At 44.3% G+C, this 27,194-nt stretch overlaps 1 protein-coding gene across 2 annotated transcripts in view; it reads left to right on the top strand.

Annotated features, from left to right (window-relative positions):
* Positions 1-20,932, top strand: part of SLC6A11 (solute carrier family 6 member 11) — an 89,736-nt gene extending 68,804 nt beyond the window's left edge. For both annotated transcript variants that reach the window (XM_066195182.1, XM_066195183.1), the window contains 8 exons: positions 4,320-4,423; positions 10,139-10,263; positions 11,906-12,018; positions 13,258-13,395; positions 15,240-15,342; positions 16,045-16,145; positions 17,467-17,637; positions 18,997-20,932. In XM_066195182.1, the coding sequence (XP_066051279.1) occupies positions 4,320-4,423; positions 10,139-10,263; positions 11,906-12,018; positions 13,258-13,395; positions 15,240-15,342; positions 16,045-16,145; positions 17,467-17,637; positions 18,997-19,149 (1,008 nt within the window). In that variant the 3' untranslated portion in view covers positions 19,150-20,932. The remainder of the gene's footprint in view (positions 1-4,319; positions 4,424-10,138; positions 10,264-11,905; positions 12,019-13,257; positions 13,396-15,239; positions 15,343-16,044; positions 16,146-17,466; positions 17,638-18,996) is intronic.
* Positions 20,933-27,194: the final 6,262 nt, after the last annotated feature.

Here is a 27,194-nt window from a genome sequence, read left to right as displayed (position 1 = left end):
GCCACGACCCTGCAAGCCCAGGGTGTCACCTGAGCAGTGTCACAAGGATCTGGTGCCACTGAGAAACCTGTGAAATGCAATTTACAATGCTGTCAAAAGAAAAGGGGGGATGTGTGGGTAAAGCAGAGAGAAGCTGCACATCAGCCCCTGGGCCGTGAAATGAACCTTCTCAGGTGACAACAGAATATATTTTCATTTTTTAAAAAAAGCTCTGCCTATCTTTTGGGAGGATCAGACTGAAAATAGCTGGCTGATTTTCCCATGTTGCCCAGACATGGAAAAATTTTACACAATTTTAATTTATTTTTTTTTACACAACTACAAAAAAAAAAAAAAAAAAGAGAAAATAAAAAAAGAAAGTTTGAGTTATTCAGTTGTTCGTCATGGAGGAAGTGCCAGTTCAAGTCTTCCTGCATCCACAGAAAGATTTCATAACAGATGCACTGTAGCTTGTTCCAAATTTATCCAGAGAGCACAAAAAGTAAAGGGAAGGCACAAAGTTAGAGAAACCCCTGGAATTTGAGATGTTCCTTCAGGTGAGCACCATTGTTTTTATTCTAAGCACGATGGGAATAATCAACATCAACACATCCCGGGCTGTCCCCGAGGTCTCTGCTTTGTTTAGGCTCTGAGCTCATCTCAGGACAGTTATGCAATATTTTGTTTTATCCCTCTCACTCTTTGCTTGGCCCTTTAAATTCACTGCTTGATCATCACAAAAAAAAATGGGTCAGCCTTGCGAAGGGACTTATTTCTGCACTGGCCACGTGCTTCAGACACCTCATTTATTTTATTTTCTTTTTATTTATTTATTTTATTTTCTTTATTTCTTTTATTTATTTTATTTCAGTTTATGGCATAACCCCATCTTACTGACAGAAAGACATTTATATTGAGACTAAAATGAGGGGGCTATCACTCTTCTGGGGATTTTCCATTTGAAGTAGGTTTGTTAAACTGTGGGGTTTCTTTAGTTGTTCAAGAAGTGACTTTTAATTCACTCTATCTGCAGCAGTGAGTGCTCGGTAAGTTTCTCCTTCACTTTGGACACCCATTAAGGGGTGGCCAAGTCATGGAACATGTGAGAAAACGTTGCTGGAAGTGATTTATGGACATAACATCCCATAGAAGCTTTATGGCAGCGACATGAAAAGAACCTAATTCTCCAGAGCAGGGTTCTGTTGTCTGCACTACAACACATCCCCCTTCTTTCTTCCTTATCCTGCTTTCATTGCACGAGCTACAAAGGAGGCCAGGGATCCTCCAGACAGCAGCATCCTGTGTTTGGCCAGCTCAATTCATCTCCCTGGGCAGAGAAAACCCTCATGGGAATGGGGATTGTGTCCCAGACCTGCCACAAGAAGGCCAAACTGAGGTTACCCAGGCAGATTTAAAGTGGGGCCATTGCCAGGCTTGAGAGCTGCATGTTGCAAAGCAGCACTTTCCATTTTTTAGCAGAAAAATGCTCCTCTTCATTGTTTTGTAAGGTCCTGTCCTTTGAAAGTGCAATTTTTCAAATATTAGGGTTATTTATCAAGGTTTTTGTGCTTTAATTTTAATCTTGTTTTGGCACGGAAACTTTTTATAGGAGAGAAAAAAAGCTAAAAAAGTCTAGTTCCATCTTTTAAGGTAGGAGCTGATAGATTTCCATCCGTTTATCAATAAAAAAATTCTAATCCCAAGTTTGTGAGTGCCAAATTGAATTAATTACCACTGACCTAAGGGTTTTCAAGGTCCAAAGTTCATAAAGGACCAACAGGGTATTCTCTGGTGCAAGCCCTTTCCTCTGGACTTTACTGATGGCAGGAAAGCTTTGAGCTGTGTCGCCTCTCAGACAAATGTCCTCTTTTGTCCCAGCTGCTGCCCCAGGTTTGTCTCTGTGCCCCTGCCCTTCAGAATGTCATTGCTCTGCACGGAAAGGGGAACAACTTCTGGTTTAGGGCAGACTCAGCACTCTCAGAAATATCCCATAATGGTTTTGTGGCCATGAGCCGGGTGGGTGGCACCTGGATGGCACCTGGACTTGGGACTGGTGTCTACCAGAGGCCATCTGTTCCCATTACAAGTTGGAATGAGAACAACTTCCCCTGAGGTGCCCTCGGTGAATGATCAAGCTGGGGTGGCCCAGACTTATAGACAATTTGAGACCTCACTAAACTCTCCGGGTGCAGTCTGAGGCTGAATGTCAGCTGGTCCCTGGCTGGTGGGGCAAGGAGATGGAGAACTCATCCGAGATGTCACCTTCAGGGTTTTAAAGGGTTGGCATGTCTGGCAATATACACCAGGGTTAGCCCGGCTCTCGTGGTTTTTTCAGCCACAGAAAATCTACCTCTTGTTTCTAAATTTATGTTCCCGTTTGGCACTTTGCTGATCACTTTTTTGCCATTTTAGAAACCTGAACAAGTTAAATGTCATTTGTCTTCTGAGTATACAACCCAAAAAAAGCTTTGCAGATTGCATTATTCCATTCAGCAAATAAAATTGCTTCTCCGTTCCTATTTATCAGCCCTACGTTCTGGGGGCATGTCTAGACTGATGTCACAGAGAGCAACAAAAACCACTCTTCGGTCTGATCCCAGTTTTACAGAATATATGACTGTTTCCTTGCAGAATAGAGTGTTTCCTTTCTCATGGAGGGTTTGCCACTTTTTAGGCTGAATCCCTGTGGGATGGCACAGTCTTTGTTTCCTTTGAAGGAAAAGAGCATCACTTGTGGCCAGAGTTTGATCTGCTTTTCTGTCTGGGAGTTCCAGAGGGATTTGCTCTCTGCTCCTCTGCTCCAGCAGCTCTGGAGCTGCTCCCTTCCAGCACAGTTCTCCTTTGCCTCCACTTCCAGTAGAACTGGAATTCCAGGGATAATCAGAGCCGTGGGAGCTGGTCTGAGTGCTCTGCCCTGCCCTGCAGCTGTGGGAGGACAGGAGGGGAAGGGAAGGGAAAAGGGAAGGATCACATCCATATGCTGATCCAGTTTCCCAGTTTTTGTCCGGGCCCCAGCAGACGGTGCATTTTCAGCTGACCCACGCTCCTCACAGTTTTTGGGAGCTTCCAGTCTTGTTAAAGAGCCTGTCTGTCAAAAGCCTCTCTGTGTGCAGCTTTTCTTCAGTGATAGTGAAGCTCTGGGATGTAACCAGCTGTGTCTTATTCGGGGTGACAGCAACGAAACCCTTTAAGCCTCTGATGTAAATCAAATGTGATCTTAATGTTATTTCTAAACAGAAACACTCAACAACTCCAGAGAGCAAGGTCTCACTTGATCAGATGCAAAACAAACACATCCCCTTTGTGTGTTTAGGAGGACTTGATGGCTGTTATTGCCTCTGATTATCACTCAGGTTCGGTGTTTTGGTGGCTCTGCTTTAACAAAGGACTTCAAGAGATCATTTATCCCAGGAAAACAGGAGCAGGATTTTATTGGATTGCAGCTGTGTGGGTTTGGGTTCTCCATATCACTCTCATGTTAAAGGGAAGACTTCGAGGGGTGCCTTCAGCGCCAGTGGGAGCTCACCCACACTGCTCAAGTGAAATAAATTGCTTTGTTGTACTTTTACAGGAAAATGAACCTGCTCCTTAATGTTCTGAGGTTGCTCTGAGGAGAAGAATCTCACTGTGTCAGCTCACGCTTTTCCTTTTCTCTGATTTAAAATTGTTTGCATCACTTTAGGATATAAACGTTCCCACAATGACATTACAAAGCTACTGACTCCTTAAGCTCTACAGAACTTTTACTTGTTGACTGTACAGTGACCAGAACTGTGACTTTGTGCCTGTTGGATCCATTCATTTTTGCCAAAAACATCCTTTCCCCAGCTTGATTTATGCATTACCTAGGAATGGCACCTCTTGTCTTTAGAGCATTTATTCACTCTAATTTTTTTTAATTTGAATAAATAACTGTCTGATGGGAGCGAGATAAATGCAGGTGATTCTATTTAGGCTGCAGTTACTAAAACTATACAAAAGCAATTAATGAATTTAATGGGTGAGCTTCTTCTGTAGGAATTGTCTCTCTCTCTCTACTTTAGGCTGAGCCAGCTGGGATGGAGAGGGGCATTTCCCTCTCAGCACATTCTTTTTTTAAGGCTGTGATTTGTAAAAGCTTTGTCAGACCCTCTTAACCTGCCAGGTCCACCTGTGCACATTTGCAGCCAATATTTTGCAGGCGGGTGGTTTTCTCCTGTTTTTTGGTTTTAGAGTTTTGTTGTTGTTGTTGTTGTTGTTGTTGGGGGGGGTTTTTTGTTTGTTTGTTTTTGGTTTTTTTTTTTTCTTTTCTTCTCCAGTCTGGTTTTCTGAGGCTCTCCCTGTTTGTTCTCTGTCTCCAGGTGTGGGTGGATGCTGGCACACAAATCTTCTTCTCCTACGCCATCTGCTTGGGGTGCCTGACAGCCCTGGGGAGTTACAACAACTACAACAACAACTGCTACAGGTAACACCCCCCACGCTGGGATTCTGCTCTTGGGGTAAAACTTGGAACCACTTCCCTTTCCCTTTTTCCATAAATAACACGTGATTTTGTAGGACAGAGATCTGTAATGTTTCTTGGAGCTGCTCCAGAGGAACTCAGCTCCAAAATGTGGTGTTTTCATCACTTTTTGGGCAAATCTGAGCCTTCCACAACGCCTCAGTACACACAGAGATAGAAATTTCATGTGAAAATACAGGATTTCAGACGGGTATAACTGAATGTGTGGGCATTATTTAAGCTGCTTTTTAAAAAGTGCTACCAAAAATTGTCATTAAAAATCCCCTCTGTTTGGTCTATGTTCTGACTGCCACTTTTCCTCATTTCTTTGGGAAGTTTGCAGCCCCCAACCCAGAGGGAATGGGGAGCATTTCATGGCTTATCTGTATATTCCCAAGGAGGGAATTGCCAATGACTTCAGGAGGTTTTCATCTCTCCTGAGTCAATGGCCAAAGGATGTGATTTGCACTAAATCCCCTCACCACATTACTGGCATGGGCAGCAGTATGAGCATTACTCTTCTCTTCTGGAATCCATGGTTATTGAATTCATTCTCCTAAAATTCCTGCGAGGACAGTTTGGTCTTTGTCTCTAGTGTCTCCATTAAGAGCTCCAGACAGAGAATTAAAGTTTCATTTTCTGTAAAGGAAACAACACAGTCCAAAAGCAAAAGAACCCCAGACAATCCAACCCCAACCCCTGAAATTTATTGCAATTCTAAATTACAGTTTTACTTGGCTAGCTCAGGAGGCAGTTTTAGGAAATTCTCCTAAACGCTCCTTCTTTCCATGTCTTAGCAAGACAAAATGTTTTGCTGCTGGAAGTGGTGTGAGTCCCCTACAGCCTTCAGCACTGCTGGTAATGAACCTTTTCCCTAATTAGCACAAAGGCATCACTCCTTTCCTCTCTTATTCAGTTTTATTTATATTTCTTTCCAGTTGCATCCCCAACTAGAAACTGTCAGTGCCTCAAGGAGTGCAGGAAGTCTTTCCCTGGGGTTTTGTAACCCACTACAAAAAGCAGGAGTTTGGATTGATGGGATTTTCCTTCCTTCCCCTTGAGCCCACAGCTCCCAGCTGGTAAAACTCTACTCTAAGCTCCAGGATTCTGCAGCCAAACACCTTTTAGTCCATCCAGGCACCACAATTCCTTTCACAAAACTTTTCCCAAATTTCCCAGCCAGGAAACAGATGTGAATGTGTCCCGACGTGTGGACAGCAGTGAAGAGCAGATCGTGGCTGAGCTGGCCAGGGCAATGCATAAACAGAGCTCTGATGTGCAAAGCACAATTTTGTATTCTAACCAACACTTTGAAAAAATAAAATCAAGCTGGGGGATTTTCTCCTGCAGTCCCCGAAGTCTGATCCTAACTGACTTTTTTTTGCTCTGTTTTATTCCATATTTTTTCCCCTAAGGGAAAATGGCAGTGGGAATAATAGCAAGAGGTATTGCAGTGGGAAAGTCTGAACTGCACGTGGGTCTTGTGAATTTCAGATTTAAGCCTGATATAATTCTTTAGTGTGGGAAATGAATTACAAAAGTCACTTCATGTCTTTGAATGGGAAATTAGTTTTTAATCATCACTGAAAAACATAAAAACCCAGCTCCTCCCTGGATGTCCCAGAGTTTGTATCCCAAGCGACTTCTCTGAGAAGATGAAAGTCCTGGCAGTGCCATCAGCAGGCAGTGTTTCCCCTCAGGAGTAACAGACAGGTGTTCTGATGTTTCCTCTGATTTTTATCCAGCCCAGAATCCCAAATCCATTCCCAGGTACAAGCCCAGGGTCAGCTCCCCTGTTCCCACTGTGGAGCAGGAGATAAAGGGGTGGTTTCACACATGGACAAGACTTTTAAAACTTGAGGATTTGTCCTGTGTCAAGTTTCTGGTCTAGGAGGAAAAGAGAAATGGGAATTTCTCATCTGGGTCTTGAGGAACCCTTAAGGGCAAGGAAGGGACTGGAGGGATGCCCGGGGCTCTGTGGGCTCAGAGAAGCTCCTTGAGGAAGTCAGGAGGAATTTTCAGAAGTGTCCTGCCTGTCAGGGAGGGAGAGGAGAAGTGACGCACATCTTGAATTATTCAGGTGATTGGCAGGAGTTTAATTTGGAAGAAAGTGAAGTTTTCATGAAATTTGAAGTTTTCCTTTCACTTGAAATCCGTCTGGGCTTCAGCCAGGCTCTGATGTCCTCCTGCCAAGGGTGCACATGTAAAAATCATGTTGTCCTTCCAATGGTTCCTGAGCGTTTGTGTTTTAAAACTCACTGGTTTCACAACCAATGGATCCGGATCCCCCTTTTAATTCCCACAGCAGGAAAAAAAAAAAACCAAAACCTGAACTACAGGTCACTTCTGCCTATGGGATGAAAACCAGGAGTTGAGGGGTTGGTAGAATTCCTGCAAAGCCAAGGGAAGGGAAATTGGAGGTTTTATTTATATGAGGGTCCCCAGAGAAACTGTGTTTCCTCTGGGGTGGTGACTCTCATAATCTGCAGGTCATGGGTTCGGTCCTCACTCGGGGCACCATTAACATGTGGGGGTTTATCTTCTTTTCTTTGTGTTAGAGCCGGGATTAACGCACGGGAGTCACAGTTTTGTGTCTGGACTCAGTGTTTCTCAATTCTTATCTACAGTACAGTCTCACCAGTAGTGAGCTCTAACTAACAAGGTAGAAAATGGCTCTAACTCTTTCCAAGGTCTTTTAAGTGCTAATTACCCAATAACGAGATGACACCTCCATCATTTAGACTTTTAACCCAATAACTGACAACCCGAGGTCTGCAATGTGGAGTTTTTCACCCAATTAGAAAAAAACACCCAAAACCAAGAAGAAGAAGGTGAAGAAGAAGGACTTAGACAATGCCTTAAACCCTCCATATTGCCCCATATATATTGCTAAATACTAAAACCTTCAATTCTAAGTTTTTCCACCCTGTGCTATCACACACTTCTATTCAAACCACACACCCACAATCCCAGTGCTGTCACTCAATTTTGGAACCTGTTCCACGGCCTCAGGTCAAATGTAGTACTTGCTTCTTGAGGGTCAGTGCCTGCCAGCACAGAAAGGCCGAAATTCTCATCGTCCAGGGTTCCAACAGTGGTTGGTTATCTGAAAAGAACAGGAACCACACTGGCTGGAGGGGATGAAAATCCCCTTTTCCCCATTTCCTTGGAGAAACGTGTACTTACCCTGCAGATCATTTGCACTACAGGGCTGTGGTTTGACAGACTTCCCTGGGAGTGGAGATCCCTGGGATCCTCTTGTGCTGTGGGATTGTCCAGCTGGGCTCTGCCCCTGCTCCAGGAGGGAGCAGCAGACCCTGCCAGGGGCTCCAGCCTTTATCTCCCACTGAGGAACCAGCAGCTCTCAAATCTCCTGTGCCACAGCGTTCCACAGAAGGAAATATCTTGTTCAGGCTGCCTTTGAAGCAGGCCATTATCTAAACCAATTCTTACCTGAAGAAAACAGCCTGTGCCCAGTGGAGGCATCATCTGGCTCCATCCCCCCCAAAGCAGGATCTCTCTTTTTCCCCCAGAGGATTATAAAATTCATCTTTCTGACCTCTCTTATCCACAGGGTTTCCTCACACTCAGGTTTTAATTTCTCAGTGTTGAATTCACCGGTTCCTGAGGTGAGAGAGGTGGGGTGAGTGACCCTCCAGAGCTCTTTGGAGCTGCAATTCACTGAGAAGGTCAGGAAGGGGCGGATTTTTCATTGTTTTGTATCTCGGCAAAGCACAAAGTGCTCCTCAGTCCTTTATTTTGGATGGCTATTTTACTTTAAAAAGCCCAAAATGTAGAACTGGCCTGGCTGGGCATAAGTATGGAGAGAATTTCATACAAAAAGCAAATAAATAAGGGTTAGAATTGTATTTTCAGCAAGTATTTCACTGCAAGTGAACAGTGCTAGAGAGACTCCAGGCATGAAAGAAGTGTGAACATCACTGCCCATGTCCGTGTCTGAGTCTCCATTACAAATGGGAATATTCATTCTTTTTCGTTGCTGGGCATATTTTAGCCCTTTGTTGCTGTTGTGCCACAGAGGTTATTTTTTTACTCTGAGATTGTTGTGAAAACACAAAACCTTCCCAAAATAATAGTTAAAATTGAATTATTAAAATTAAATGGTGAAAGTTAAATAGTTAAAATAGTTAAAATAGTTAAAATGAAGTGTAGCTGAGGTGATGAGAGGGAGCCAAAGGCTCTCATGGCCCAGAGGCTGAGCTGATCCTTGGCTTTGCAGCTGAGGAATGTCAAGGTGTTCCCTTGACCCCCAGGGGAGTGTGTGTGCTGGTGCTCAGCTGAGTCCCAGGGGTGGCAGAAGAGCTTTGGACAGACGTGGGTGACGCTGCGGGGCTCATCGGTGAAGGAATGAGACGCTGGAACTGCTCACCTCACTCTGAGCTCCAAAAACTGATGAGATGATGTTCCAGCATAAAAATACTAAATGAGACAAACAGCAAAGCAGGGAGATTCGCAGAGGAGTTTTGAGGGAATAATTGCCAGGGCTTTGAAGTAGGAATTGTCTCTGATTCTCAACAGCAAATCTGTGACAAAGACATGATCCTTTCCTGAATTATTGAAGCTGTGAATTCAGAACCTGCTGGATTTTACAGGGCCCTTTCTTCTAACTGATAAATTGCACAAAAATTTGCTTCAGAGCTACGGTGGGCTGGGGATAAAGCAGATTAAGGGATGGGCTTGGTTGTAGTGACTAGGCTCCAGGCTCACCTTGTGTTTCAGTGGGTTAGAAGCCTAATTTACCTCAGACATCTGGGTTAGATTATTACTTTCTCAAGTACACAGCTGTCTCTTGTGGCAAACAGTCTCCAAGGAGTGACTGTCAGCATCAATCGACACTGCCTCTTCATCTGTCATGCCTGGAGAGCTGTCAGAGCAGCATGAGCAACAATATTTCCCTGGGCTCTGGGGGAAATCACACCTTTCTGCAAGAGGATCTTCCCTTTCTTTAAAGTGATTTTTTCTTCTGACGTTTCCAGGCTGGGCAAAGAAATCCTTCTTCACCTTGGCCTTGTCCTTGTCGTGGTTTGAAGTGTGGGATGTGTTTGCCTGAGAGATCTCTGGCCCTGCACTGCCTTGGCCTCTTTTTAGACACTTTTTAAAGCGTGCACACGCTTCCAGATTACGTACAGTGCTTTTCATTCCCTCAGCCTCTTAAATGTGTCTAGAAACCAAACTGCAGCTGTATTTTGCATGGATGTATTTTGCCAATATTCTTTAACATGGATAGAAGCAGCTAAGATCTGACCACAGGATTTTTCCCCCCCCCAGGAAACAAATGTTACCATTTTTATAAGAGTTTATTAATGAGTTCATACCCTCTGGAATCTATTAATATAATTATTATGGAGAAACTGTTCCTAACAATTATTACACGTTTTTGCATAGTTTGATGTGTTTTCTAAGATTTTACAGGAAAACTGCAAGTGACTTGCAACAGGTTTGCAAGTTAAAACACAAGCAAGGATATTCTGCTGGTGTCCTCCTGCACGTGCTCATTCCTGGTTGCTCTGAGGAATAATTTGAGTCGGGACCTTGCTGTTAATGAACAATTTGATTTCCATTCCTGCAGCCCAGGGTTCTGTCAGTCCTCTGGCTCAGTGGATGAAAGAAACCCCAGCTCTGGAGATCAACTGCGGTGTTTTTTATTTATATTTTCAGAGACTGCATCATGCTCTGCTGCTTGAACAGTGGCACAAGCTTTGTTGCTGGTTTTGCTATCTTTTCAGTTCTTGGATTTATGGCTTATGAACAAGGCGTGCCCATTGCAGAAGTTGCAGAATCAGGTAAGATCCAAATGCAGACTCCTGAATTAACAAAAAATGCCCAGAGGAGGTGGTCAGAGTTCACAGTCTGTAGATGAGATGACTCAATGGAATAACAGCTGCAGGAGGAGTTCTGAACTATTTTTGTGGCTGTACATTTGTATTTGAAAAATATGAATGTTGCTGTGCATAGAACCAAATTCATGAGCTCAAGGAGCCCCTGCTACACAACCTTTCTGCAGCTGAGCATCCAGAATGTTGTTTAGCAGAGATAAACACAGTTCTGAGTATTAATCCTCATCTGCATTCCACCTTCTCTCAATGCGACAGACTGCAACCCACAAATATTTGTTCCTTCTGGAACAAAAGAAAAAAAAAGATATTAAAGAAAAAGGCTGCAGCTGTTAAAATGAGAAACCAGACAGGCCCAGATTCATGAAAAGTTAACTATCCACAAGCACCTAAATTAAAATCTAAAATTCTCAGTACCCAGGGTTCCAACACAACAGAGCTGGGCATCCAAGGGAAGTTACTCCACACCTTTGTGGCTGTAACATCCTCAAGAAGAAGAAAAAGAGCAGGAGGTTCCCGGAAAAAAAAAAAATCAAAAACAAAAACAAATGCAATGCTGAGCTGTTGAGGAGGAGAAATGACTCTCATGGAGTCAATCCCAGGAAAACAGCAAAACAAGCAGGGTTTCGCTGATGCTTTCATGGAAAACATTTCTCTTTTCCTAAATCCCTCAATACAACTGGCTTGCACTTCATTATAGGAGCTTGTAACTGACGAAGCGGCAGTGTGTGACAGGTCTGCACTCAAGTTACTGCAGCAGGAGCACAGAGTTCTTTATTGGCTGCGAGAGAACCTTTGTGCCCCTGCTTTAAGGCTGGCTGGCTTCATAAAAACCAGCTGATAAACAAAAACAGAAAAACATGAGCAAGGTGAGAAGGTATCTTAGCAAATCTGAGAAGTTAGCAGTGCTGTTACAAAAATGTTCTATTTTGAAGATTTCTCTAAATCTGTAGCCAAAGCAGCAGCAGCCCAAAAAACACAGAGCAGGATGGGAAGCAACATTTGCCTTGCACCAGGTTAGGAAAAAAAGAAAGACTCCAGGATACATTCCTAAGTTATATAAGGCAATCACAGTAGCACAGGCTATGATTTATTCAGGGATGTTTGCAGTGCTGCACATCCACGCACGAAAAAAGGGGAACATAAAGCTCTGGGATGTCTGAAGTTGAACACCCTTTGGCCAGGATTCAGGCAGGGCTGTGCCATTTCTGATAAACCTCATCACCCACTGTTTAGATGATGAGAGATGTAGAGTTTGTCGAGGTGTTCAGTCTTGGGTTTAGTTCCTCTCATCTGCCGTGACAGAAGAATCAGGTTGTGGGCTGACCCTGACCAGCAGCTGAGCACCCACACTGCTCCCACTCCCTCAGCTTCCACAGTGGGATGGGGAAGGGAGCAGGGAAAGTGAGAAAACGGGTGTGTCCAGAGAAAAGAGTCCGAGAAGTGATGCTGAGCGAGCCTGCTCAGCCAGAGCCACGCTTTTGGTGTCAGCAGTGCTGTTCTCCCACAGCTCAGGCTGCTCTGCAGGAGCTGAACTCCATCTCAAGCTCCCCCGCAAGCATGAACTTTGCATTTCTTTATTCCTTTTCAGGACCAGGACTTGCATTCATTGCTTACCCTAAAGCTGTCACCATGATGCCTCTGTCGCCTCTGTGGGCAGCTCTGTTCTTCATGATGCTCATCTTCCTGGGCTTGGACAGTCAGGTATGAAACAAACCCCATTCCCATGGGTTTTTTAGCCTCCCCAAAAGGTGGAAATCACACCTAAACAGCATCATCCTGATGAAAGGCTCAACCCTAATTTAATTCTTTGCTATTTTAAATCTTATTTTTAGTTGTGGTGCTGGATATTCCTCCACAATTCACTGCGAAGGTTAGTTCAGCTTGACTCCAGCTTTCATTATTAACATGGAAATCAGTCTGAACTTCAACAGGGCTGTTTAAAATTCATGCTTCAGTAAAACACCAGCCCATTTTCAAAGCATTTTGCAATGAATTTTGAAGCTGGATATCAGATAGTGATCATGTAATTTTCCATGGTGTATTTTTACTGCAAAATACCAGAGCAAGGAATGCTCAGTCATGTCCTGCAGCAAAGGGGCAGCGCAGAAGTCGTTGTCCCTGTGTGACTGTAAAAATTGCAGAAGCTGTTTGAAGAAAAATGTGAAGTGCCTGGGACTTTTTGCATGCAGCTCAGCCCTGGGCATGACTGGGTTCAGAAAGTTTGTGATTCTAAAGCTCAGCGGTGCTTGTTCTGCATGACATTTCCACTCATTAAACTTAATGCTTAATAACTGCTCTTTTTAATGATCTAACAGGTTCTTAAAAGCCTTTTTTTTTTTTTTTTTTTTTTTTTTTTGAGTGAGGAGTTTCTGGACTCTTGACTATTCCAGTGTCTATTTTGGGGCCTGTTTTAGAAACCTTGCTGCAGAGCCCCGAGTCAGAAGCTTTTACTTTTTTTGCTGTTTAAAGGCACTGCATGTGTTCCTGCCCTCCTTTGTTAGAAGTACCTGCCTTCGGGACCTCTGGGGAACTTCTCTCTTCTGATAAATGGAGAGAACTTCCCCCAAACCCTGCTGCTCCTTTAGCAGGTTGGAGGATGCATGGCAAAATTGGCAAAAATGCCTGGAGGGTCACGATCCCATGAAGGGTTTGTACATGATTTAATTCCCATTCAGGCCGCATTTGAAAGGTTTAATTATCATTTAATCCACCTGCTTCAGGGAAAATGCAGTCTGGGATAATAAATTTGGTGGAAATCCATAACTTTGGATGTTTTCATTTGGAGACGTTGCTCTCAGTTTGAGCTCTTGGGGCCTCCCCAGGGATCACCCACCTTCTGTGATGAAAAGACAGGAACGTATTTCAAGTGTTAGGTGGCAAATCCGAATCCTGGCAGCAGAGGAGACGGATTTCATGGATCTCTGCTGTGCTTTGTTGCAGTTTGTGTGTGTGGAAAGCATTGTGACAGCTGTGGTGGACATGTACCCCAAGGTGTTCCGCAGGGGCTACAGGAGGGAGCTGCTCATCCTCGGCCTCTCCATCGTGTCCTATTTCCTGGGCCTCATCATGTTAACTGAGGTAAGGGCTGCCTGGCTCAGGGGAAAAGGATTTCTGGTCATAATCAGCAGATAAAGCACAAGAATCTTTGTGCCACAGAGAAATTTCCCTGTCAGGATCTTTGCCAGAGAGAATTTTCCCCGTCAGGAACGTGGCTCGGGTCCTGTGTGACATCTGAAATGGGAAAAGCAACCTCGTTTTATCAGCTGAGCTCAGGAGGAGAAGTTTTGGTCATAATCACAACAGATAAAGCACAAGAATCTTTGCCACAGAGAAATTTCCCTGTCAGGAATGTGACAACAAAATGCTGGAGAGATTGTTCTCAGGTCCTGTGTGACATCTGAAATGGGAAAAGCAGCCTTGTTTTATCAGCTGAGCTCAGGAAACGTTTGAATCAAAAACACACAGCACAGGCAAGGAAATTCCAGCTACACACCCTGATCATGGTTTCTGCTTGTTCCTGGGCAGGAACAACCACATTCTGAATGGAAAGAACAACAGAGAAGATGAAGTGAAAAGAGAAAACTAAACCATCTTTAGTTTCCAGATCACCGGCCATGTCAAGCAGTGCAGCCAATCTCCGAGCAGAAATTTTTGTGTCCCTTCCAACTTGGAATAATCTGGAACTTGAATATTTAATTACACTTATCAAATCTCCCTCTCTGATAAGAGATATGATGCTCTGTGTGAAATAATGCATTGGACAGAAATTTTACATACTTTTTAACTTTATATTTACCTGTCGATCATTCTTATTCTCAGTGAAGGAAATCATCTTTGCTATGTAAAATGGGAAATCTTGAAACAACCTCTCCACAGCGCATGGGTTGAGCAGAGCACTGAGAGATATTATCCAAATATACAGGCTAAAAGAAATATAAACATGAAGAGTGATATTCCTCCCAACTACAGGATTATCCTTGCAGGGGTTTGGTTGTCCTTAACTTGTCCAGTCTTAGTTGGTTGATTTCTAAATTTGCATTTTGCTCAGGTATTTGCTGAGTCTCACCACGATGACATGGCAATAGAAATTTCATTTTCTCCCTATTTTTAGGATTCTCTTCCATGTGCAGAAAGTTGTCTGAGATGTAATGGTTCACATGAGCCCCTCAAACACAATTAAATTCCAACTGAGGGGTTCATCTCCAGCCCCTCTTTCCTTCCTTAGAATTCCTTTCCATTGAAATGCTCTCTTGTGGACTCCTCCTCCTCATTATTTCAACATTAAATGCAGATGTGATAAATGATTAAATGTCTCACAAAAAAAGTGTAATATCATCCATATCATTTTAATTATTTTAATCATAATGTTATTGATTGGATGATTCTTATTTATTTTTCTTTGTGACAAATAATAAAGACTTTTTTTTTTAGTCATGTGTCTTAAAGCCTGTGAGCTGCATTGACACTTTTTAGGTCACTTGACTCATTTTGTGGCCCCTACACCATCAGAGAGGAGTTTTGGTAGCTACAGATTTTACCGTCTTTCCCCACGTTTTAATTACCTATTTTACATATTAATAACACAGACACAGAACCAGGATCTGAAGGTCAGAAGCACCTGGAAATATCTACAGCTTTATGTGAAAACAAATGGAGGGAAAAGCAGGGATGTGGGAGAGGATTTTTGGAAAAAAAATAATCAAATTTTACTTCACTCCAGATTTACCACCCTAAAGGAAGTGCTGAGTAAAAAAAAAAAACCTCGAGAAATGAATATTCTTTGTTCAAGAAGGAACCAACTTGAGCAGGAAGTTTGCCAGGGAGCCAACTGCTTGACAGTGTAATTAAAACAGATTTTCGATGAAATATTCCCACTGGTGCCATCCCAATCTTTTTTCCCCCGTTCCTGTTTTCTCTTCCAGGGTGGGATGTATGTCTTTCAACTCTTTGACTCCTATGCAGCCAGTGGGATGTGCCTGCTCTTTGTTGCCATATTTGAGTGTGTCTGCATAGGCTGGGTGTACGGTGAGTGATAAAAATGGCTCTATTTTCCTTATCAAAATTCCCTATTTGCATAAAAGCCAAGTGAGAACCTCGTACCTTTATGGAATGGGACCCTCCACGTTCCCATGCCCCCCCAGAAAAGTCATAAATGTCTTTTTCTCCACAAAGACGCACACTCTGGATCATTTCAGTTTGTAAAACAACACAGAACTGCAGATTACACGTGCCCAGCTATCCTTGGGTTCGCACATGAGCTTGTAGCATCTAAATATATTTATATATAAAATAGATACTCTTCCACTGGGGTGGTTTACAACCATGATCCCACAACTAAGAGAACAGACCAACGAGGCAGAATATATTAGGTTCATTCTTGCTTTGAAGGAAAGCAAAACTCAAGGTGTGGAGGAAAAAGGAGAGTAGGACTAAATGAAATGTTAATATCTTTTGCCACACTAATCATATCTCCCTCTCTGATAATTAGACACGTTGATTTGATACGAGCTGAATGAAGCTGAACAGCAGTTTTTATAGCTCAGTAATTTTCTATCGACCCCTGCCATGAGCAGAAGGCAGATGGCAGGGAGGAATTTTCCAGGGAAAGAGGAGCAGCTTCAGCCTTCCCAGCTCTGCGGGTGCTTTCTCTTCACTGCTGTAAATCCTGACCTGGAGAGCCCCTTCCCTGGGCACTCTACATCTGCTTTTCCTTTGTTTTTTGGGCAGGCAGCAATCGCTTTTATGAGAACATTGAAGACATGATTGGGTACAAACCTGTGTCATTGATTAAGTGGTGTTGGATGGTCCTAACTCCAGGTATTTGTGCAGTAAGTACAGAATGTCCAAATAAATTGTTTGAGGCATAAAAGATGGGTTTCTGTACAGGTTTTTTGTTGTTGTTGTTGTTTTTTGGTTTTGTTTTGGTTTTTTTTAATAATTTTGCTGCTGCTAAGAGTTGAGAAAAAAAGCCTATTGACTCGTAGCATGTATTTCAAATGAAAGCCCACCCTGTAAGATCTGTAAAAGTTAATAAATAGTCTGTGAAAAATCTTAGTATGTGCAATCATAGGAACAAAAATAACACCAGGGCCCTAAATGAACATTTGCCAGAACAAGAGGGATGTTTTCCCCTGTAATTAGTGCACCTTGTGTGACCACACACAGCCTGAGCTCCTCCAGACTTGTGGTGGCTCCTTTGCTGCTTTCTCCTCCTTTCTCCTCTCTCTTTGGAGGGAGTGAACATTTTTCAAAGGAGACAAGACACTTTTTTTTTTTTATTTTTAAATGTAGTAGGAGCAGCCAAAAGCCCATCCCACAGGCTTGAAGGAGGGGAAGGAAGCTGGTGCCAGCTCTGCAGATCCGTGGCAGTGTCACAGGGACAGAGTTCCAAAAGCAGCATGTCTGATTGCCCTGAAAATTGAGGCTTAGATGCCAACAACCCTTCCAGTTGTGTAATACTCCAGTGATGGCAACCACAGGAGCTGCGGTACCTCGAGATCCAGGCTCCCATTTGAAAACTTAGGAGAATTCCTGACTCATTTGCACCAAATTTGAAATGACCTCTATACCATTTGCTCTTGTTTCACCACTTTGGAGAAAATTACGTGATAGATTTCTCTGTTTCCTACATCGAAATGGTCTAAGCTGCTCGGTTAGAAATTTAGACAGATTTTTTTTTTTTTTTAGGGTTTTTGGCAGGATGAAAGCATTGGCCTGCAAAACTGCAGGTACACACCGTGGATTAAAGCAACTTCAAAAATTTTGGCTTTCCTTTTTCATCCTGACAGGCTGGAGAAAACCCAGCTCATGTTACTTAATCACAGCTTGTTCACTGTAGCAAAACTTTATCTTTCCTGCCCAGGTGCTGTTTGCCATCAAAGTGCAGGGTTTATTGTCATCAAGAGGTAAATAGGATTAAACTTGAAAGGTTGCTCGTTTCTGCAGGAGCCTCTGAGATGTGTTATTTAAGCTGTACAGCAAAGAGGATGTTGCTGGTGGGTTGGTTTTTTTTTTTTTTCTCTGAGTGAAGAGCTTCCCTCTTCTTTCCCTCCTCAGGGAGCCTGGCCTGGCCTAAACACGCAGCCAAATCCTTGTTACACCTGCAGGTTTTTCCCAAATACCTCTTAATAATATCTCTGCTTCTTCCAGGGAATCTTCATCTTTTTCCTGGTGAAATACAAGCCCCTGAAATACAACAACGTGTACATCTACCCTGACTGGGGCTACGGTATCGGGTGGATGATGGCCCTCTCCTCCATGGTCTGCATCCCCCTGTGGATCTGCATCAAGCTCTGGAAGACGGAAGGCACCTTCATGGAGGTGAGAGGTCTCTGCAGATCAGTGATGCTGGGAAAAGAGCTGGGAAGAGGCCGGGAGTCCTCACCTGCATCCTTTATCAGGACAGCAGTGCCACATCCCTGCTCTCCCCGGGTTAGGGCTCTCCGTCGCTGCTGGAAAGAGAATTCTGAACTTTCTCTGGTTTATTCTGAATTCCTGTTGGGTTTTTTTCTGCCAGTGGCAAACTAACCAAAACTACTGATTTGAGGTGCTCTGTCCCAGCATAGTTTGTAGCTTAAAATGTCTGTAACATCACCCAAATCCCTCAAGGTTTGTGCCAGCCATTCCCTTAGGTCAGCTGCCTTTTCCCATGGTTTTTGTTTGTGCTGCCAGGATTTTCTCCAGGAGCTGGGTTGCCCACATTCCCTTTTTCTGGATGTTTTTTCCTAATTTTCAGCTCTCTAAATGAGAAACTGTCAAATAAAGAGATTCGGTGGAACTTTCTGACATTTGGTGTCAGGTTAGCTCAGGTCTAGGCTGAGGTTATGATCAAATTTAAGCTTGGAAGGTTGCTCGTTTCTGTGGGAGCTCCAAAGAAAGGCAGAGAAGGAAGCAATAGTGGAAGAAACAAAAATACAAACCTTATTCCGCCATTTGGGATTTCAACAGTGCAGAAAAGCCTCGTTTCGTCCATGTTGCAAAGACTCCATTCAGCTGATTGAACACAGCCTGCAGACTGCCTGGGAAATCCTTACCGGGTATACAAACCAAAAGTGAATTGTCCTTGATTCATTTGTCTCAGAGAGTCAAGAAAAGGAAGTCTGCACAAATCTAAACATTAAATATTTCCTCAGTGCACCAGCCCCACCTGTCCCTGCAGGTGAGCAGACTTTGCTGGAGCTGCAGTCCGGTAGACAGGTCGTTATCTTTTCCCTGCCAGGAAGACAAGAGGATTGTTTTAATCACAGCTGGGAGCTTCTTGGGAAGCCAACTTCCTGCTGTGAGCAGCAACCTTGCTGTGGATGTCATTGCTAGAGAAGAGAAAGTATATTTTTCTTTATCACAGTTCAATACACCTTGGCTGTCTCTGGTTGATTTGCTTTTTCCAGTGGACATCATTGATGATAAAATGAGAAACAAAATGTACCTGTAGAGCAGACGCAGTGCTGAGTGTCTTCATGAAAGGGGGTGATTAAATCAGCATAAAAATTCACTTTGGTTTGAGCTTTGCCCTCTTTGGTCTGATTGGATTTGTCCAGAATTGTGCAGCCTGCAGGTCTGAGGGGAAATAAACGAGAAGCAGACATGCAGGACAAAAGCCTTTTGTAACTGATCTGTTAAAGAGAGGTGTGCCTGTGACCAAGAAAAACGTAACGATTTCCAATTTCTCCAATTTTCTAGAAATTCAGGAAGCTGATTACACCTAGCTCAGACCTGAAAATGCGGGGCAAGCTGGGAGGAGGAGCCTACATTGCAGCAATAAATGACTGCGATGCCAAACTGAAAGGAGATGGCAACATTTCCACCATCACAGAAAAGGAGACACATTTCTGAAAGAACTTTTTTTTCTCTGTTGTTTTATTATTTTTTTTTTGTATAAATAAATAAATAAATTCACTTAATTATAGAGGCTGGCTTGTTTTGCACAGAATTTTATTAACCAGTTAATTTTAAAGTGAAAATTGTATACTTGTTTAAAAAGTGATTTTTTAAAATTGCTCTATCCATAATGATTCTGTAAAAGCAAAAGAAATAGCATTACATGGTCTGTTAGTGATGACTTCTTGTAATATGGTGATTCCAGTCAATGGTTTTTTTTTTTTTTTTTAGACTTTAGAGGGACCTGTATAATGTGCTGTAAAACTTTTCTACTTTGATCTGTGGCGGGTGTAACATTGTATAGACCTTCTAACCTGTAAGCATTTCAGACCTGTCCATGTGTGTATATAATGGGCACCAGCCTGTCCTCTGGTTTGCTTGGGAAGAAATCTCCTTTGCAGGGCGAGTTTGGTGATGCCGACGGCGCCTCAGCTGCTCCCACCTCCTTCCCTCCACTGGCTTCAAAAGGGCTGGAAATGTGGAATGGGCTCATCCTGAGCCACTGGCTTCCTGGAGATTGGATAGAGGCTGGTTCTGAAGGGCTCTGAATTTTGCTGCTGTAAGTTCCTGGTCTCTGAGGGGATGTGCTTCCTCAGGAGACCTCCCAAACCTTTCCGTTTTCCTCCGTGGGCGGCTGCTCCTGAATTTTGGCTGGCACCTCCCCCTCCCTGGAGTGACCCGTGTTTGTCTGCGCTCCTACAGCAGGAGATACGGGTTATTTCACAGAGCTGGAGGTGTTCTGAGGGGGAAAGAGCAGGTTCAGGGCTCTCTCTGTGTGTACAACGACTCATTGCCCTCCAGAGGAATCCGGGATCCTACAATGCCAATGTGTAGCACTACACAGCTCCTCTGCTGGCACAGGCTGGGGTGTTGGGGTGTTCTCTGCAGGGCTAGGAGTTGGACTGGATGGTCCTCCCAACTCGGGGCCTTCTGACTCCTCTTCAAGGTCCTTTCCAGGTCCCATCAGATCAGGCACGAATTCCTCTGCTGGGGATGGGATCGAGGCTTGGACTGAAGTCAGAGGAGGAATATTTTTAGCAGAAGTTCGGGGTGATGTCCTTTATCTCTGCAGGAGTTCCAGGAGGTCATTTCTATGTGGTGCAGGGATCCACACAGGGGTGTTGTGACCCCTCAGTGTCACAGAGGGAACAGTGCTGGGTTTGTCACCTCAAGCCTTGGTCTGGATGGACTCCCTGGGTTTAAAGCTGATTTTGCACGTGGATGCAGCTGCTGCATGGTTGTTCCAGGAGGCGTGCAGACGCCCCAGTATCAAACCCCTAAACTCTGCCTTAGGATGTGGGTTTTTACCTGATAATCTTCTACACACTATTATTTGTTCTGGACGGTTTTTTTTCTTGGCCTGTTTTTGTTATTTGATGGTTGTGTGAGAAACCTGTGGAGGAACAGCATCGTGCACTGCACAGGATTTGGGGGAAGAGACAAGAGACAGACCAGAAGAAATGTCATAAAACCTGCTGCCTTCTCTGCAACTCCAACCCACCGGAGCTCAGACACAGCACCTGGAGTTGTTAGCAACAGAAACGGCTCCTGACCTTCTCCCAAGGAAATATTTCCCTAGAAGTCACTAAATATATCTTAATATTGGCTTGAACTGTACCTGCAGTCAGCACTTCTCTGAGCTCTCGCTGTTACTTCTTTTTAAAAAAGCATTTTTATGGAACTGCTTTGTCTTGAATCACTTCATTAAATCTAATAGAGCCATTTCATTTTTACTTTATCTTGTTTGTAGGGGTTTGTTTTGTGTGTGCCAAGGTGGAAGCCTAACAGAGGACTTCAAATCCTGTAGGTCCTGTTTGCATATCTCCATTGTGAGGTGCTTGGGGCAGGACATTTGGAAGAAACCTGGATTTAGGAGGGCACAGAACCATCATTTTGTGCCTGCTGGCCTCCCTTAAGGGGACCCAAAAAGTTCCATGGGAAAATGGTACTGGGAGAGAAATGTTCCCAGAATTGAAACCACAGATTGATTTAATATACAAGGAAGAAACTGAATTGACTTTAACACTCCAAAATCGAGGCGTTCACGTATTTGGAAGTCTCAACAAGTCAGGAATATTTTAGGAAGTACCTAATTTTTATATTTTTTTTAGGTATTTCCTAAAATATCAGGAAATTTAGGAAATTTATTTCCTAAAATATCAGGAAATGTTCCCAGGCTGCAGAACCAAGGCCCCGAAGCCACATGTGGGCTTTGGGGTGGGTTATGGTCCCTCTCAAGGAGAATGTGAAGATATTTTCTAATCAGTGAAGGGAGATGCACCTTCAGGTTGTGCTTGGCCTTGATTTCAGGACTCCTGAGAACCTTTAGGTTGTGCTTGGCCTGGATTTCGGTGTCATTCCCTCAGCAATCAGGATTCTGAGGAAGTGCCGAGAGGCGCAGCCCCTGCTCTTGGGGCCCTCCATGGGCACAAAGTGAGCCCACAGGGCTGAAGCAGCCCTTGGGGACCCCTCGCTGGTTTTGGCGCCCCAGATGGGACAGGAAACTCCTTGGAGTGGTTCCCTAGAACAGAGGCTGGGCAAGGTTCACGGAATAAAGTGGGGGTTTACTAAAAGCCTTCAACAGGCACAACCTTGGGCAGTCAGGGGCTGCACCCAGCAGGGACAATGGGCACGAGGTTTTCAGACAATTCTCAGTTTGGTCCATTTACATGTCAGGGGTTAATCCTCCAATTGGAGCTCCAGGTAATGAAGTCACTGACCCCCAGTTTGCTCCTCTGCATTTCATTTTTGTTTGTACTTTTCGGGGCCTGAGGCAGTGAGGTGTCCTTGAGTTCCAGGCCTGGAGAGGGATTGTTTTATCTGACCAAGATGTGAAGACAGTAACTAACACTCCATATGGAGTTTCGAGTTATGCAGTGATGCAGTGCAGGAATCGAAGAATATAAAAGCTAAAATCCTAAGGTATCATTGGGATCAGGATAAACGCTGCTGTAGGAGAAAAAAAAATGTTCCCTGTGGCTTGTCTGAGTCCTTTGGAGCCGTGTCCTCGTCCCAGCCTCTCCAGGAAGGTTTGTGCTGCTATGAACATTTCACCCATGCTTTATGCAGGGCTTGCTGTGCTCTAAAACACCCCCGGTGTTACTGATGTGCTGTGCTCTGTGTGCTCCTAATATCTGACTCCTTTAACACTTTACTGATTGAAATAAATAAACAGATTTTTCGGGTTTTTTTCTTTTTGCAGGGAGGGAAGTGGGAGGGTAAATTTCCTAATTGTGTTTGGGGTTTTTTTGAAACTATATGAGGGGGAAATGTAAAAAAAGCCCAGCTCTTATGTGATGATTTTTTTATGCAGTGGGAACAAACTGCCCTTTTCTGAAATATTTGCAGAATTATTAAAAATCATGCAATAAAAATGAAAAACCACTAAAGGTTTATGTAACATTTTACACAAAGAAAGATTCTGTTTGGTTTTGAAGGGCACAAGATTTCGTCTACTTACTTTGTTCTCAAAAATTAAAGGAAATGGGCAAACCCCATTCTGTGTACTTTAGTTTATAGTGATACACTTTACGTCACACTCCCCTCACAAATTCGGTAATCACAATTCCCCTGGTAGAGCAGACAAATATCCCTTGATGTGAAATGGGGGACTGAGAAACCAGCGGAGGTTTAGCAACTTGTTCGAGGCCATGCAGCAAATCTTGTGGCTGAGAGAAACTGAAGTTCCCTGAGGCCACAACTTCATGTCACTGTTATTAAATACAAATATCTAAATATCTATATAAAATATAGATACAAGTAAATATATATAAATATAAATACCTTGATAAATAAATATATAAAATAAAGATGTAGAAATATAAATATATGTAAAAATACAAACAAATATAGGTACAATATAAATCCTAAGTAAATGTAAATATATAAATATAAATCAAGGTTACAAATATAAATAATGTGAATATCAACAAAAGTGCAGGCCAGCCACTACTTTCCTGCTGCTGCCCCTTCCCTCACAGTCATGGCTGGCTTTGCTGGGGCCCCTTCGTGTCTGGCAGAGTCAGAGCCATGCAGGGAGTGGCTTCAGGAACTGCTGGGGATGAAAACCCTGCCCAAGCCAAGCTCCCTGTGCCTCCAGCTCCCTGCCCAGACAGATGCTGGTGCTGGAGGGAGATGCGACAGAGAGGGAATTGCATCTTCCAGCTGCTGAATTGAAATAACCTCCCAGCCACAGCCTCATTCCAGCCAGTGCTCTGTCCCCACAATGATCTCCTGTGCTCTGATTTTATGCTTTGATGCTCCTGTGGATGCCTGCAGTGTTCAGCTCTGGGGCCTCCAGCATAAAAAGGATGTGGAGCTGCTGGAATGAATCAAAAGGAGGCCACAAAAGTGATGGAAGGGCTGGACCCCCCTGCTCTGGAGCCAGGCTGGGAGAGCTGGGCGTGCTCACCTGGAGAGGAGAAGGCTCCAGGGGGAGCTCAGAGCCCCTGGCAGGGCCTCAAGGGGCTCCAGGAGAGCTGGAGAGGGGCTGGGGACAAGGGATGGAGGGACAGGACACGGACTTCCCACTGCTGGAGGGCAGGGCTGGATGGGATCTTGGGCAGGAATTGTTCCCTGGGAGGGTGGGCAGGGCCTGGCACAGGGTGCCCAGAGCAGCTGTGGCTGCCCCTGGATCCCTGGCAGTGCCCAAGGCCAGGCTGGACACTGGGGGCTTGGAGCAGCCTGGGACAGTGGAAAATGTCCCTGCCCATGGCTGGGGGTGGAGCTGGGTAAGCTTTAAGGTCCCTTCCAAGCCAAATTTTTCTATGATCCTTTCTTATATCTCTGGCCCATGTACAGGGAGAAAAATCTTGCTTTCATACAAAACACACTCATGAAAAATTCTGCTCTTGCCCCCTGAGGCACTCTCTTATACAGCAGCCTGCAACACAGGAAATGAAATTCTTTCCTTGAAGGCCCTTTCTCATCTTGACTACCCAAGCCTGGCTCTAATAAGGGAACGTGCTATGAATTTTGACCAAACCTTTCCACTCCTCTCTGACTGTGCCACTCCTGGGTGCTTCTGTGCTGCTCTACTCTGTGCCAGAAGCCACAGACAGGCACCTGTTTCTCCCAAATGTGGCTATCAGCCGATGGAGAGGCTCCTTCCAGACTGTGATGAGCTCCATGGCTTTTAGAATTGGGGAATCCTTGTGGTATTCCAATTAAACAAGAAGAGAAGCCCAAGGATAGTCAAGAATCCCTTGCTAGCAGTGGTTAATGACAAAATATTGGAGTGTGCTGGTTAATCTAGCCCCTCAATCCCCTCTCCATTCCACTCGGGAAGAGGCACAGCAGCTTTTCTTCAATGTTGTTGTAAAACATCTTCCGAGGAATGCTGAGAGCTGCCAACACCCACTCCCTTCCTTCCTTCCTTCCTTCCTTCCTTCCTTCCTTCCTTCCTTCCTTCCTTCCTTCCTTCCTTCCTTCCTTCCTTCCTTCCTTCCTTCCTTCCTTCCTTCCTTCCTTCCTTCCTCCCTCCCTCCCTCCCTCCCTCCCTCCCTCCCTCCCTTCCTTCCTTCCTTCCTTCCTTCCTTCCTTCCTTCCTTCCTTCCTTCCTTCCTTCCTTCCTTCCTTCCTTCCTTCCTTCCTTCCTTCCTTCCTTCCTCCCTCCCTCCCTCCCTCCCTCCCTCCCTCCCTTCCTTCCTTCCTTCCTTCCTTCCTTCCTTCCTTCCTTCCTTCCTTCCTTCCTTCCTTCCTTCCTTCCTTCCTTCCTTCCTTCCTTCCTTCCTTCCTTCCTTCCTTCCTTCCTTCCTTCCTTCCTTCCTTCCTTCCTTCCTTCTTCCCTCCCTCCCTCCCTCCCTCCCTCCCCCTGCTCCTCAGGGATGAATCATCCCTGCCCCTTCCCAAAGGGCTGGAAGCTGTCTGCCATGCAGGCGTGCCATGCTCAAGAGAGCAAACAGCAGCCATCCAGGCACACACCTCCAGGGCCAGGGCTAAGTTTGGCAGCAGCAGTGACGTGGTGTGGGCAAAGCTGGCCTGTCATTTCTGTCCAGTGCAGCTAACAAGGAATTTGCAAGTTCCCATGTAAAGCTGTTTTGAGAATGAGACGTTCCTTTAACACAACAATCTCTTCTGAGGGTGAAAAAATGTTGGAACCCCGGGCACTGAGGATTTCAGCCTTTCTGTGCTGACAGGCACTGACCCCCAGGCAAACACTGCATGGACCTGAGGCCGTGGAAAAGGCTCCAAAATTGAGTGACAGCGCTGGGATTGTGGGTGTGGGGTTTGAATACAAGTGTGTGATAGCACAGGGGGAAAAACTTAGAGTTTAAGGGTTTAGAATATAGAAATATATACATAAAGCAAGATGGAGGATTTAGGGCAGAGGCCAGTCCTTCCTTTTCACCTTCTTCTCCATGGGTCTGGGTGGGATTTTGTAATTGGGTAGAAAAATCCGCATTGTGGGCATTGTTGGTTATTAGGTTAAAAGTAAAAATAATTTAGGTGTCATTTCTTAATTGGACAGTTTTACCTTAAAAGGCCTGGTAGAGAGAGAGATGAGGCTCCATTTTCACTTTGTTAGCCACAAGTGCTGTAGAACTCACAGTTTGTGAGACTTTAACATAGATAAGAATTAATAAACATCTGAGTCCAAACAAGAAACACCGTCTGGAGCATTTAATCCCCACCCTGGCACGAAAAAAAAAAAAAAAGAAAAAGTTCAAACACAACAGAAAACAAATGCGCCAGGGATTTGTCCCATGAGAATCAGTAAAGAAAATGTGTAAACAATCCAAGAATAGATAGACAATTAAAATATAAGTAAAAAATGTCAGTAAAAAATAGATGGACAAGTAAAAAACCTTTGATTAACCAATGGAATAATTAAGAAAACTATCAACCAATTAAAATTGCCCATGAGCAAACTGGGGGTCTGCTGGTAGATAAAGGTAAGTACGGAGAGGTAAAAGAAACAATGGGAAGGATTCCACTGATGGATGGAAGGACCAGTGGAATCCTTCCCATTGTTTCTCTCTCCTTCTTCTGAGAGGGATCAGTCTTTACAAACAAGCTGCGGGTAAAGTTGGAGACTGAGAGATGAGAGAAGCAATGGGAGGAACCAGAAGTTCCATACGAAAAGGAAAAAGGGGAAGGGAGTCTGTCTTGGGTGATTTGGGAAGCCTGTACCTCTCAAATACCTCAGCCAGTGGGGAAAGAGAAACAGGGCCAGGAAATGAGGATAAACAGGAGACTGTGTCCTCTAACAGTTTGAGAGACCCCACAAAAAATGCCCATGACCTCTCCCTTTATTCGAATAAAGTTACAGGACTCCTCTGCCTGCTTTTTGGACACAGACCTCTGGTGCTTGTGGCTTGATTTTCCTGACAAGAAAAGGGTTTCTGTGGGTTATTCCCTCGTGACAGGGGGGTCAGGGCTGTGTTTGTGCTCACAGCCTGGCCGGAGCAGCAGGGGCTGAGCTCTGCCTGCTCTGGAGACACCCAGGTCTCTTACGACCTTTGAAGAAAAAAATGTATAAAGTGCAACTGAAACCTGTCCAGGAATTATTTTGGACTTTATCAGCTTGCCTGGTTTTGGTGTTTTGGTTTCCTTTCCCGGTGAAATCAGCTTTTTTTTGGTCTGGGTTGAAATGCAGGCAAAAATCACAAAAGGCAGAGAACTCGGGGCCAGCTCAGAAAACAGAAACAAGAGCAGAATTGTCCATTAGGATAAAACAGGGACGAGGAACCTCTGTGTGCTGTTTGCAGGGATGAAGGCCTGATGTGGTACAAGTGACACTTCAATCTGCTTTTCAGTTTTCCTGCTTATTTTTTAAATGTTATTTCCAGCAAACCAGCCCAGGTTATGCTTTGAAGTCTCTGCTTGTTTGCCAAGCTCTTTCCTGAGACTTCACAAGAAACTTCTTTGGGTTTTTGGGGCACAGATTCCTCTTCTCCCGCCCTCTGTAGGTACCACTTTTGGCCTTCCCTTTTGAGCTTCCCCTTCAACACCTTCATCTGCCAGTGCAGCAGGGGAAGGGGCTATTGGAGGCTATTAGC

Source organism: Chamaea fasciata, unplaced genomic scaffold (genome assembly GCF_029207755.1).
Source record: "Chamaea fasciata isolate MVZ Bird 193981 ecotype frontalis unplaced genomic scaffold, bChaFas1.0.hap1 SCAF_13, whole genome shotgun sequence".
Classification (NCBI taxonomy): domain Eukaryota; kingdom Metazoa; phylum Chordata; class Aves; order Passeriformes; family Sylviidae; genus Chamaea; species Chamaea fasciata.
This window is presented reverse-complemented; position numbering and strand designations above follow the sequence as displayed.